Source organism: Berghia stephanieae, chromosome 4, assembly GCF_034508935.2.
Source record: "Berghia stephanieae isolate SIO BIC M18660-M18661 chromosome 4, UCSD_Bste_1.3, whole genome shotgun sequence".
Classification (NCBI taxonomy): Eukaryota; Metazoa; Mollusca; class Gastropoda; order Nudibranchia; family Aeolidiidae; genus Berghia; species Berghia stephanieae.
The window spans coordinates 31,894,608-31,906,992 of record NC_088363.1 but is presented as its reverse complement, the minus strand read 5'-3'; the positions used below and the strand labels follow the sequence as shown (position 1 = coordinate 31,906,992).

General features: G+C 33.3%; 1 protein-coding gene across 7 annotated transcripts in view; it reads right to left on the bottom strand.

Annotated features, from left to right (window-relative positions):
• Positions 1 to 12,385, bottom strand: part of LOC144970419 (uncharacterized) — a 310,164-nt gene that overhangs the window by 20,625 nt on the left and 277,154 nt on the right. For 4 of the 7 annotated variants that reach the window (XM_078910042.1, XM_078910045.1, XM_078910047.1 and 1 more), the window contains 8 exons: positions 12,324 to 12,385; positions 10,167 to 10,295; positions 9,437 to 9,565; positions 7,877 to 8,005; positions 7,174 to 7,302; positions 6,277 to 6,405; positions 3,404 to 3,514; positions 2,789 to 2,803 (listed from right to left, as the gene is read on the bottom strand). The exon at positions 12,324 to 12,385 is cut by the window's right edge and continues 132 nt beyond it. In XM_078910042.1, the coding sequence (XP_078766168.1) occupies positions 2,789 to 2,803; positions 3,404 to 3,514; positions 6,277 to 6,405; positions 7,174 to 7,302; positions 7,877 to 8,005; positions 9,437 to 9,565; positions 10,167 to 10,295; positions 12,324 to 12,385 (833 nt within the window). The remainder of the gene's footprint in view (positions 1 to 2,788; positions 2,804 to 3,403; positions 3,515 to 6,276; positions 6,406 to 7,173; positions 7,303 to 7,876; positions 8,006 to 9,436; positions 9,566 to 10,166; positions 10,296 to 12,323) is intronic. The other 3 variants (XM_078910048.1, XM_078910046.1, XM_078910043.1) reach the window with 2 other exon arrangements.

Here is a 12,385-nt window from a genome sequence, read left to right as displayed (position 1 = left end):
ACCCACACCGGCGATCACCTTACCAGGCACGTCGCCATCATAATCTTCATGCAATATTATAAAATTCTAGAAACACAACGGAACACTGACTACAAAGAAAAACACAATGAAATTTTAACATTAAACGAAAGAGAATAAGAGAGATAATACCTTGGCAGAGAATATGATAAGGAATATTATGATAATTGTCACAGTCACATGATATCATGATTCAGAAATTGTAATAATGATGTACAATATTATAAAAAGAAAATAGAGACATACAGACACACACAAACACACTCACAAATACCGATAGATAGATAGATAGATAAATAGATAGATAGATAGATAGATAGATAGAGAGAGAGAGAGAGAGAGAGAGAGAGAGAGAGAGAGAGAGAGAGAGAGAGAAAGAGAGAGAGAGAGGAGAGAGAGAGAGAGAGAGAGAGAGAGAGAGAGAGAGAGAGAGAGAGAGAGAGAGAGAGAGAGAGAGAGAGAGAGAGAGAGAGAGAGAGAGAGAGCAAATTATTACAGGTTTTAAAAAAGACGGGTTCATTTTTTGGATTTTTAAAAAAAATCTCCCTGCTTTGTGTGGCACTTTTTCATTAACTCTTTTTCAGATCTTTATCTTGTACCACTTGAAGAAATTTGTTAATACTTGATGAAAGATTTTTTTCTTTTTTTTTCATTTGATAATTCATTTGTAATCATTACTATTTTTTTTTTGCGCCTACTTGAAACTCTCAAAAATATAATACAAACTCACGAGTGGTCATGTACTGTTTCTAAAATTGTATCATCAAAAAAGTTTTTCTGTATGTATTAATCAAACTGGGGTTTTCTTGACAAAAATACACAATTCTTGTATAAGTTTACCGACGGCAATGCAATGGACTCATTTTCACCTTCAATACTTATGCAAAACAAGAAAAGAAAGTGAGAAAATAAACAAAAGTAGCAACAAATTAATTCTTAGAGACGGATTTAATTCATTATGATATCATTTTTGTTGATTTAGGTAAAAAAAAATTAATGCCAAGTATAGATAGAAATACATACTAAGTGAAGCAGACAAGGAATTTATATATAATAGTATATGATTGATTTTGAGGCATGTGTAACATGTGCATGAATCACTGGTTTGTTTAGCAAGAGGAAAAGAGTAGATAATCACAGCAATAAAAAAAAAAAATCAAATCAAGTAATGTCTACATGTGAAATGTATCTTTTGAACAATACCGACATTTATTGGCAATTGTTTTACGTATGTATAAAAATAAATCTTTATTATTTGTTTGGGTTTTTAACATTTTTCATCTTTTTCTCTTTCAAAACTGGCTGACTTAAATGAGCTAATAATTTATTTTTACTGGTCATGGGCTTAACAATGAGGGGCAGCGTGGCTCAGCCGTATGATCCTTGCTTCGCACCCGGAAGGTATCGAGTTCGATCACTCGCCGCTGTGCTGTGTGGCCTTGAGCAAGTCACCCCGCCCTAGCTCAATTTGCGGCGCACACTGCTGCTAACGCCTGGGTTATTCCAATCTTCCCTTGGAATAAACCCTGGAGAAAATTTTCCCGTATGGGATGAATAAAGGGAGTTTTATTTTATTATTTATTTATTTATAATATTCTAATTTGATATTTTCAATTTATAAAGATATCAAAGGGCAATTCAATAATGCCTGAACACACGCCAGAATGGATGTGTTTTCACTGACAACACAAAGAATACAAAGTATAATAAAACATCTTTTTGACTCACAACATAAGATAATCTTTCAAAATATGGAATGTAACTTTCCATATCTATTCAACACAGAGAAAAGAAAAACATTTTCCTTTGGCATGCAGTTTCAAAAAACCATATAAAAGACACATGTCCTGTTTGACCAGTCCATTAAACTGGTAATCATCACTGTTTAGTTACATTTTTCGATGCTATATTTTCCTCAAAAAGATATCGCTAGTTATTTTGTTTTTAATTCTCGTATTATTTTCTTATCATCTAACGACTTATACTTGATGGTAATCTATGTTGAGTAAAAATAATCAATTCTTAAAAGACTGATACAAATAATTTTTTATTTGTGCGAACTTACTCTGATGAGTGAAAGGATAGGTGTAACGACTATAATATACATCTTTAAAGAATAATCACGATATAAAACAAATAGATATAATTGTAATAGTAATAGAAATAAAAGTTTTCAATTTATTTATTTTTCATATGTGACATCAAAAACATCTGATGTTGTACAATAATAATAATAATAAATAGATGATGAAAATCTTATTTGGATTGTTGACAGATGCAATTAAGAAAAATAAAGACGAGGACCGTTCTTTAAAAAAAATGGACCTGGAATACACTTTTAAATTAACACTTTCAAAGGACGCCCAGGGACACCTATACTAAACCTAATACATTATTATAATTATTATCATCATCATCATTATGATATTTATTTATTTAACTTTGTATTGTGTTTATCAGAGCAATGTGATGCTTTCTATTTTCTTTTAAAATAATTTTTGCTGCAACGAACGCGGAGCCCTCTGATTGTGAGAGGAGAAAAACGTGTTCACCATTTATATCATTTACTTCTTACAAAAGTTTGATATCGAAAACGTGTTCACTACTTTTTGAAACACAGACGAATCTATAGAAAAAACGAAACGAAGAGTGATACAATAAGTAAAGTAAAGTAAGGTACTTAAGAGAATAACACATATGTTTACAACATATTTCATCTATAGAATAAAGACATTCATTAATATTCAGTTCAAATATGTTCTTTTCTTACCAAACACCCAAGATGCTGGATAAAGACAAGGGAAACAGAAATGGATGAAATGAAAAATTGTTTCCGTGGGTTATTTTATAAAATAAAGATGAAAGAACAGAGGTGGAAGACAGCAGACAGCACAGTTAAAATAACAAAAAACTTGAAGCTCGTGAACAAATATGAAAATAAATATCATATTATAAAAGAATATGTAAAATAATTTTAAAATTAATAAATAAATGAGTGGATGAAACGATAACCCATTTTTAAAACCATGCCAATCATATATAAATGCACTGTAATGCCAATAAATAAATGCAATAATATATCAAATGTGGAAAATATAAGTGTTAGTTGTATGAAAAGATACACTATGATTCAACCAATGAAAAATATTTATGTTAAATCAAAGAGCTACTCGCAGTCCCCGAAAAAACTGAAGATTCTTTAACTATGGATTATGTTTCTAAATTACATTGATTACGCAAAAATCGCCATTCATTTAATATGTTAAAATAAAGTATTCATCCATTACTGGAAATAGTAAAAAACAGTGGGTAAATAGTTTCGAATTATATTCATGTTAACATTTTAATTATAGAGATATTATGGATTGACAACACAATATTATACCTGCTTTCAACTTGCTGAGAGTGGCTTTGTCCTTGAGCATTTTCGTGTACTTGCGACTGTATTTCCGGCCTTTATTTTTCCTACCCTTCCTAAATTTTTTCCTTCTTCTCTCTGATTAAAAAGAGAAGGAATTGCATTGATCGAGGAAAAAAGCAAATAAAGGTTAGGTAGAATTTATGATGCATGGGCAAAAAAAAAAAGAAAAAAAAAGAGAGACAAAAACTCGTATGTCTCGTCCAATTTCTTGGCAGGGAAGAAAAAAAATATCATAAATGCAAGAAAGTGCAAATCAAGGCTTCATCCTCACAATTAGTAATGTCCACACTTTGTTAATGGGTACAAATAGACAAAAAGACCAAAGAAAATATGCAAAATTATCTTTAACCCTTTACAGACAATGTCCAATTTTACTCTAACCCGATAAAAGACCAGCCACCTCAAAGCTGTATTATGTCTGTGCAATTTAAATTCTGAGAATCGAATTTATAGTCAAAGATATATAATATAGTTTCATAAACTGCGAAAAACCAAAATTTTACGTTTCGGATTATTTTAATATCAAAAATTCGCTTTTTGGCCTCTGCTTCATTCCGACATAATGCCAGATTGAGATGGCGGGCCACATATCGTTTTAACCATTCTCACCAAGAGAGCAGTAACAACCCCCCCCCCTTTCCTCCCCCAAACCACTGAATTAGTAATGAATGGAACCATTTATCAAGGAACAGTTTGTCTCGAGAAACATTAAAGAGGTGGCACTATTACTTAAGTGTCTATAATTTGTATTGATGGTATGTGTTTAAATAAAATACTCACTAGTTCTGCCTACAAAATCAATTGTACCGTACTAACGCACAACATGCATGTGTAACTTTAATCACTTATAGTCTGTTAGAGAGAATTTGGTGAGAACTAGGACGACGAAACTAGTAGTAGCCTAAAAACAATAACGAAGAGCCCAGTGATGTCTTCATCGTTCATTCTATAACCAAATATTTTGTGTACTGATAAGACGTGTCCTAAACATCTGAACCTATTAGACTGGATTGGATTGGGCTCACACCTTATAGTAGCCTATTGATGCTACGCATTTTGGTAAAGGCCTCACAACATCTACCAGCCAAATCAAACATACCAATACACAAAACTGTGTATAACATATACCGTTTATAGTCCGATCGATATAATTTAGTGCGAACAAATCACTTATAGGTTGTCTAAAAACAATAACAAAGAGCTGAGTAACGTCAACTTCGTTCCTTTTATGTTGTAGAGCTATTACTGCTTTAATGGTGAATATGGTTGGTCTGCAGTTATAATGAAAAAACGATTGAATAACTACATTATGTCAATAAATCGACAATGAGAGAAAGTTATGACTTAACATACATCCCGTCTCGTCTTAAAGGGTTAATTTTAATATCTATGCAAAAGTATCAAGAAAGCTGTAATTGGTTTCGTTTTTTGTCTTTATAATTCCAGTTTAACTCCATTATCCTCAATTCTTTTTCTAATAATTAATTCACTTCGTTCATCAAGTTTTCTCCGGTTTGACTGTGAGAATCTAGTAAGAACTAATCACCCAACTGGTGGTCTAAAATCAAGTTATTATTATGTGTGTTGGCCGAGGAAAGCATACCAAATATCGCCCCCATGGAATTGAAGTTTAAGCTTGTCATTTTTTTTCAATCTGTAATTATCCCTGATCATATTGATCTTTACATTTACTCTTTTCGTTCTCATTCTACTAATTTAACATTTTGGCTAATAACTAACAGTTACATACTGAGATGAGAGATGAGATGGTGTTTGACTGGTAAATAATAAAATGATTTATTTGTATCATCCTCATCGCCATCATCATCATCATCATCATCATCATCATCATCATCATCATCATCATCATCATCATCATCATCATCATCTAAAACAACTGTAAATTGCATCATAAGGCAATAATTCTTTATCTAAATGTATTAAACTGGAATGTCTGAGAATGACCTTTCACAGCTAAATATACTTTCGATTATTTAAACTCTTTACAAACGTTGATACTTTATTGACGGCGATTTATATTGAGGTTAGAGTCCTAAAAGTTGAACTTATATATTTCTAAAATGTGTTGCTGATCTTAAAATCAGAAGCAATAGAAGAAAAAAATGAAACACAAGAAAATCAATAGCTGCTGTATACAATGTGCTAAACTAGAAGCGAATTCAAAACGGCTTACATAAGCTATTTGACAAACCAAATTAAAAAATATTTTTTATCTGCTTTCCCTGGAATTACCTTTTATAATCAGATGTAATGCAAGAATTAAATGCTAAGCAAAGAATAAATATCAGTAAAGGCACTATGGAAACACCCCCCCCCCACCAAAAAAAAATAAAAAAAAAAAAAAAAAAAAAAAAAACAATAAAAAAACAAGAAAAAAAAAAACCCCAACACCTCCCCCCCCCCCCAACCCCAACAAATAAACATTAAAACAAACAAAAGCCATCTCCCAGAAAATAACAAAACAAAAAGAAAGCAAAGAAAAACAACCCCCCTTTAAACCCCCCCCCCCCCCCAAAAAAAAATAATAAAAGAAACCCCCTAAAAAACCCAAAACAAATATAACAAAACAAAACAAAACAAACAACCAAATACAAAAACAACAACACAAAAAACACACAGGCATACACAAACAAAATCTCAAAAGCATGGCAATTATTATGATATAGTTTTACAATTCCTTTTTTTCTTGTAGATTCCAGGGTAAAGCAGATTTAATAATGTTTAAATAAAAAAAAGCAAAATTTTATCTCAAGAAAGAAACCCCCATTTTGAATAAACTAGATACAAAACAAATGGCGTACGAATCCAACCATTACCTTTGTCACAATTTCTTCCATAGAAACCTTTCTGACACATACATTCTCCAGTCACTTTGTTACAAACCATGTGAGAAGGACAATCACATCGACCGATACAATTAGGACCGAATGTTCCAGGAGAACAACCTGAAATTTCAGATGAAAAGGAGAATGTCGTAACAATACCTCATATAAATGTGTTAACATAAGAACTGTTCAAAATTGCTAACAGCTAGTTTTTTTGTTTGTTTTATTTGGGGACGGGGTGGGGGGGGGGGGTTGTTGGAGGGGCATACTTTCCTTTACAGCTTATCATATTGACATCAACTGCTTTTATATGCCTTTAAAAAAATGTTTTTCAACAATTTGCGATTTTGCTGTTGGGAGTGTTTACATATATAACTATAACGCACATGCCTTTTTATTATAGAATTAACAATGTGAAGACCTCAATGGAGAGAGCGCATTAGAAACTATAGTTAAATTAATAGGCGTTATTGAGTTGAATGAATAAAATATATTGTCTCACTATGCAGCAAAACAGGCTGGAAAAAGGAGGAGGAGGTGGATGGAGAGGAGTCGAGGAGGAGCTAGAGAAGGAGAAGAAGAAAAAGGAGAAGGAGGATGAAGAGGAGGAGGGAGAAGGGTAGGAGGAGGATGAGAAGAAGAAGAAGAAGAAGAAGAAGAAGAAGAAGAGGAAAAGGAGGAGGAGGAGTAGGAGTATGAGAAGGAGAAGAAGAAAAGGAGAAGGAGGATGAAGAGGAGGAGGAGAAGAAGAAGAAGAAGAAGAAGAAGAAGAAGAAGAAGAAGAAGAAGAAGAAGAAGAAGAAGAAGAAGAAGAAGAAGAAGAAGAAGAAGAAGAAGAAGAAGAAGAAGAAGGAGGAGGAGGAGGAGGAAGAGGAAAATGAGACTCACCTTTTTCACAAGCCATGCCCGTGAGTCCAGGAGGACACTCACATTGACCATTGACATGATAACAAGACTCGTCCATTGCACAGGTACATTGTTGTTTACAGTTACGGCCATAAGAACCAATTGGGCAAGCTGAGGTGGGGGGGGGGGGGGGTAGATGAGAGTCATATAACCAGCAAGGTATTTAGAAAAAATGATATTTTTTAAACAAAATTATAAATGCTTGAAAATATAATGTATGTCAACAACAACAAAAAACCCAAACCCAACCCCCCCCCCCCAAAAAAAAAAAAACAAAACAAAACACAACACACCCAGTAACAAACAGACAAAACAAAAGTTTTCAAAATTAAATAAAGAAAGAAAAATTGAACTAACATTGGATGGAATCAAGAAAACTATTTTTAATGAAACTTATTTACAAGAGAATGTCAAAGACCTTTCATTAATTAATATAAATAAATGTAAAATTACAAGAAATTAAATTTAATAACACCCCCCCACCGCCCCCAAACAAAAACAAAAATCAAATAATATGCAAACAAAATAAAGAAAATAGTTATGAGTTATACATTATGCTTTTTATTAATTGTGATATTTAACATAAAGGTAAAGATTTCTAAAAAATGAAGTAAAAAAAAGAGGCACATAAAGAAAAGGAGATACCCAGGAATACAGAGATAAAAAGTACAATAGATGACCAAACCTTGATCGCAATAATTCCCTGTCCATCCATCTTTACAAGTACAACGACCATCAACAGGATCACAAAAGGCTTCATTTCGACATCTACAGACATCAGAACATTCTTTACCATAGAACCCTTTTGGGCAAGCTGGAAGAAAAAAAATCAATCATCCAATGATAAATCATGGTCATACTCTGAAAGGCTGTTAGAATCAATGAGCCTTTGAAAATAATTATTAACATGTACTACTACATTTACTAACAACTACCTTTCGAATCTTTAACTTTAACATTTAATTAAAATAATTCTAACCTTTGTAATTAGTTACAAAGGAACAAGAAAAAATGTATTTAATTATCGTATTAGATATACATAAGTTTCTTTTTTCCTTTCTATCATAATACATGGACAAGAGTAAATCTATATTATTGATAGATGGTTGCCAAAAATGAAAAGGATAATGAGTAGGAATTTGGAATGGCATTAAATTTGAAGATCAAAGGCTCATCAGAATGTTTAAAGATCGGAATTTGTAAGAAAGTCCATTGTTAAATCAATGAAGGGATAATACTTTCTCTTTGTGTTTGAATTAAATCTATGAAAAACTATTGAATTTAAATATGGGTTATGACTTTATAATTTATATTGTGTTTTTCTAACAATGGACTGCCGACTTGATCAAATGGAAAGTGGAAAATTTGGGAGCAAAATCTGAAATAAGATAAAAATCTGTGTGCATCATTCATTGTCCGACAAATCAGAAAAAAAAAAGAAATCATCATCTCAATAATGCAGTCAACCTGGACAGCAGATTTATCTTGAATTTTTATTTCTGCTTTGCCTTGCAATGTGTCATACAAACTTTTTCATATTTTCGCATTATACGGATATTCAAAGGTAAAAAAAAAATTAAACCATAAAACTCTTGTGCAGCTATGTGGTCTAGTGGTATGACACTCGCTTTCGGATCGGAAGGTCCCGGGTTCGAGCCTCGCTCAGCGCATAGTTGAGTCTTTGGAAAAGGCTCTTTACTCACATTCTCTCACTGGACTCAGGTGTAAAATGAGTACCTGGCCATTGACAGCATTGTCTCTGTCTGAAAAAATTGTAATATCGCCTAACAGGCGTCATGTTCTGTTCTACATGTTAAGTGTTGCTGTTGTCCAGGGATCCCTTGTAAAGCGCTTTGAGCATGTTTAGTGGATATTGCGCTATATAAAAGCTCAAATTTTAAAAAGCTCTATACATTTTATATCACATTGGTTTGACTGCCTAGCATTGTTGATAAAGATCAATAAATGTGACCAATTGTCTCAAATCAGTACTTCATTCGGTGAATCTGACTCTGAAAATTGAATTTTATGCCCAAAATATAAAATTTGAGTAAAATCAGATGCTATCATCATTGAAAACGACCAGTTTCTTAAATTTCAAAATCCTTGAATCTCAAAATTTTGACCACTTTGACTCCGAACTAAATTCTCTTCATTTTGTCCTCTCCAAACTAATACAAAATCGACACAGAGGGTCACAGATGTTATCTTATTTAAAAAAATAAAAAAGGTCAAAGGTACTTACGTTTGTCACACCTGCTTCCCCTGTACCCTGACATACAAGTACACTCCCCCGTGATCCGGTCACATGCCTTGCTGTGTTGACAGTCACATTGGGACCGACAGTTTGGCCCATAAAAACCAGGGCTACATTCTGGAAATAATAGCATGGCATTAATTTTTGAGAATTAATAATATTTCAAAATGTGCTTTGAGTAATCTGACCAATAAAAAAAATTATTGAAGCCAAATATTGAAATGATTATTCTTATTCTTCAAATAACTCAATCCAAACTATTGATCAATAAAAAAAAACAATCCTTTTATCAATTTGTTTTTCAAAGGACAAATATTAGAATACAAACAATGGCATTTATGTTTGACAATCAATATGACATAATTGTTAAGTACTCTTACCAATGCCAAATTAAATAACATTAATTTTGAAATGGTTGTAAATTATTCTCATTTTCCACTTCAAATGAAACTCAATCAAAACAAATTAATAAATAATATTTTTATCATTATATTCCTCAAAGAACCGTATTTAGAATGACAGCAACTTACCCATAAGATATGATTTTCAGTATTTTCTTTTAAAATTAAAAACAAAATAAAACAATATAACAATTTAAACATTCAGAAACATGTAAAATTCATATGGCCTTTTAACTTTGAAAAAAAAATTGTGAGCAAAAATTGTCTCCATTCCTAATGTATCACTCAAGGGTAAACAAATATATGACTTTTCTTACCTTTCTCACATGCAGACCCTTGCCATCCACGCGTACAATTACATCTCCCATCCACATGATGACAGGTTCCACTGTGCATACAGAAGCATCGATACATACAGTTCTGACCGTACATTCCTGGGGGACAAGCTGGAAGACAAATAATTATACAATAAAAAGATGAATATCATTAATATGTATAAGTTTGCTTCATCGATTAGTCTGTGACTGAAAGACAAATAATCATAAAGTCTTTACAAAATAATCTCTCCCTCTCTTTCTCTCTCTCTCTCTCTCTCTCTCTCTCTCTCTCTCTCTGTCTCTCTATCTATCTATCTATCTATCTATCTATCTATCTATCTATCTATCTATCTATCTATCTATCTATCTATCTATCTATCTATCTATCTATCTATCTATCTATCTATCTATCTATCTATCTATCTATCTATCTATCTATCTATCTAGCATCTATTTATCTATCTTTAAAAAACATGAGATAAAGGCAAAGCAGACTAACATTTAAAAAAAAAATCTGTCTAAAATTTGAAAAAAAAATCTGAATTTGAATACCAAAATCAGTATCAACATCAAATATATATATGATATTCCCACTCTTATTTATATTCATTATCACTTTCAATCCTATAGGATGTTGGTTAGTTTAGTCCAATAAGACCACGTTTCTTTTGAGTTACATGACAATATTCTCACTATATATTTTTTCTGCATTTAATTCTGTCTCTCCCCCCCCCACCCCTTTATTTGTGCCTTTATTTAGTATTGATGACAAAGGAATGGTTATCAAAATGCCCAATGTTTGTTTTGTTCCATTTTTAAAGTCTTTTAATTTCTATTTCATCTTTTCGCTAGAGACTCTGCAGCAAAATGATGGTCTCTATATATAGCTCAGAGAAAGAGAGGAAGAGCAACCGTAAACTGAAGATCTTCTTTAAAGATATACTAGGACAAACAGCCATCCCAATCAAAGACCACCAACAAAACCCAAGAAAGGAGCACTGCTATCGGCTCCCCCTCTCCCGACTGAATGCACACATTCAATCTTTTTTTCCAAGTATGGAATTCCCTCTACGACAACTGGAGAAATTCTGACAGTTATAAGAAATTTACTTGTCATTTACAAAACATTTCTGTCACGGGAAGACATTTATTATCATAGCGATCCAGAGCCACAACCTTACACCATCCCACACCACACAAATATTGTAAATGTTGCTGCTCGAAACTCGAAGAAATTGAATGTAAGCTTCAATTTAATATACGAAAACAGATAAAAAATGGACGTTTCGGGTTCCCCTTTATCAACAAAACAGGATGAATGAAACACTACAGACGAATGAGATAATGTGGTAGTGGCGTTGTTAAAATGAATAAATAAACCACACAAATATTGCGTCTATCGTCAGTATTTGAAGCTGCAACAGTATGGATTGGATTGGAGTGGGTTGGAGGTAGTGCATTCACCTCACAACCAAAAGGATCAGTTAGGATCTCAAGTGCAGTTGAGAATAAAAAAAGAATGACACCTCCCTCTATCCAGCCAGCAGTACATGGGAGGATGGGTCTGATTAACCTGGCAGGAGGTAATTTGTAATAGATAGGATGTTGTCAAAGGGTGGCAAGCAATTCTCACTATCCAGTTATCATTATAATAGCCAGGGTCAACTTGGGTCTTACATGTGGCTATGCGGCTTTGTGTTCTAGTGGTATGGCACTCTCCTGCGGACTTGTAGGCCCAGGGTTTGAGTCCTGCTCTAAGCAGCGTATAGTTGAGTTCTTGGAAAAAGGCTCTTTACTCACATTATCTCACCATACTCAGGTGTAAAATGAGCACCTGGCCATGAAAATCATTGTCTCTGATGGAAAAAATAGTAATTTCGCCTAAGTAGAAAATGGTAGGGGCTGCTTGAAGCCGGTGATCATGAAAATACGAACGGAAGAATGAAAATGGAGAGGCTTCGTGTGGGAAGCCTCTCCATTTTCATTCTTTCATTAGTAATTTCGCCTAATGGGCGTCATGTCTCATCCTCACATCTTAAGTGTTACTGTTGGCTTGGGACCCCTTGTAAAACACGTTGAGCACGTTTAGTGGAAATTGCATTATTTAAATGCTCTAGTCTTATGGATCTAAATGACTATAACTCAGCAGCAACTTACGCTCTTCACATTTAGCTGCCCTCCATCCAGGTCTACACTGGCAGGCCCCAGTCACGGCATCA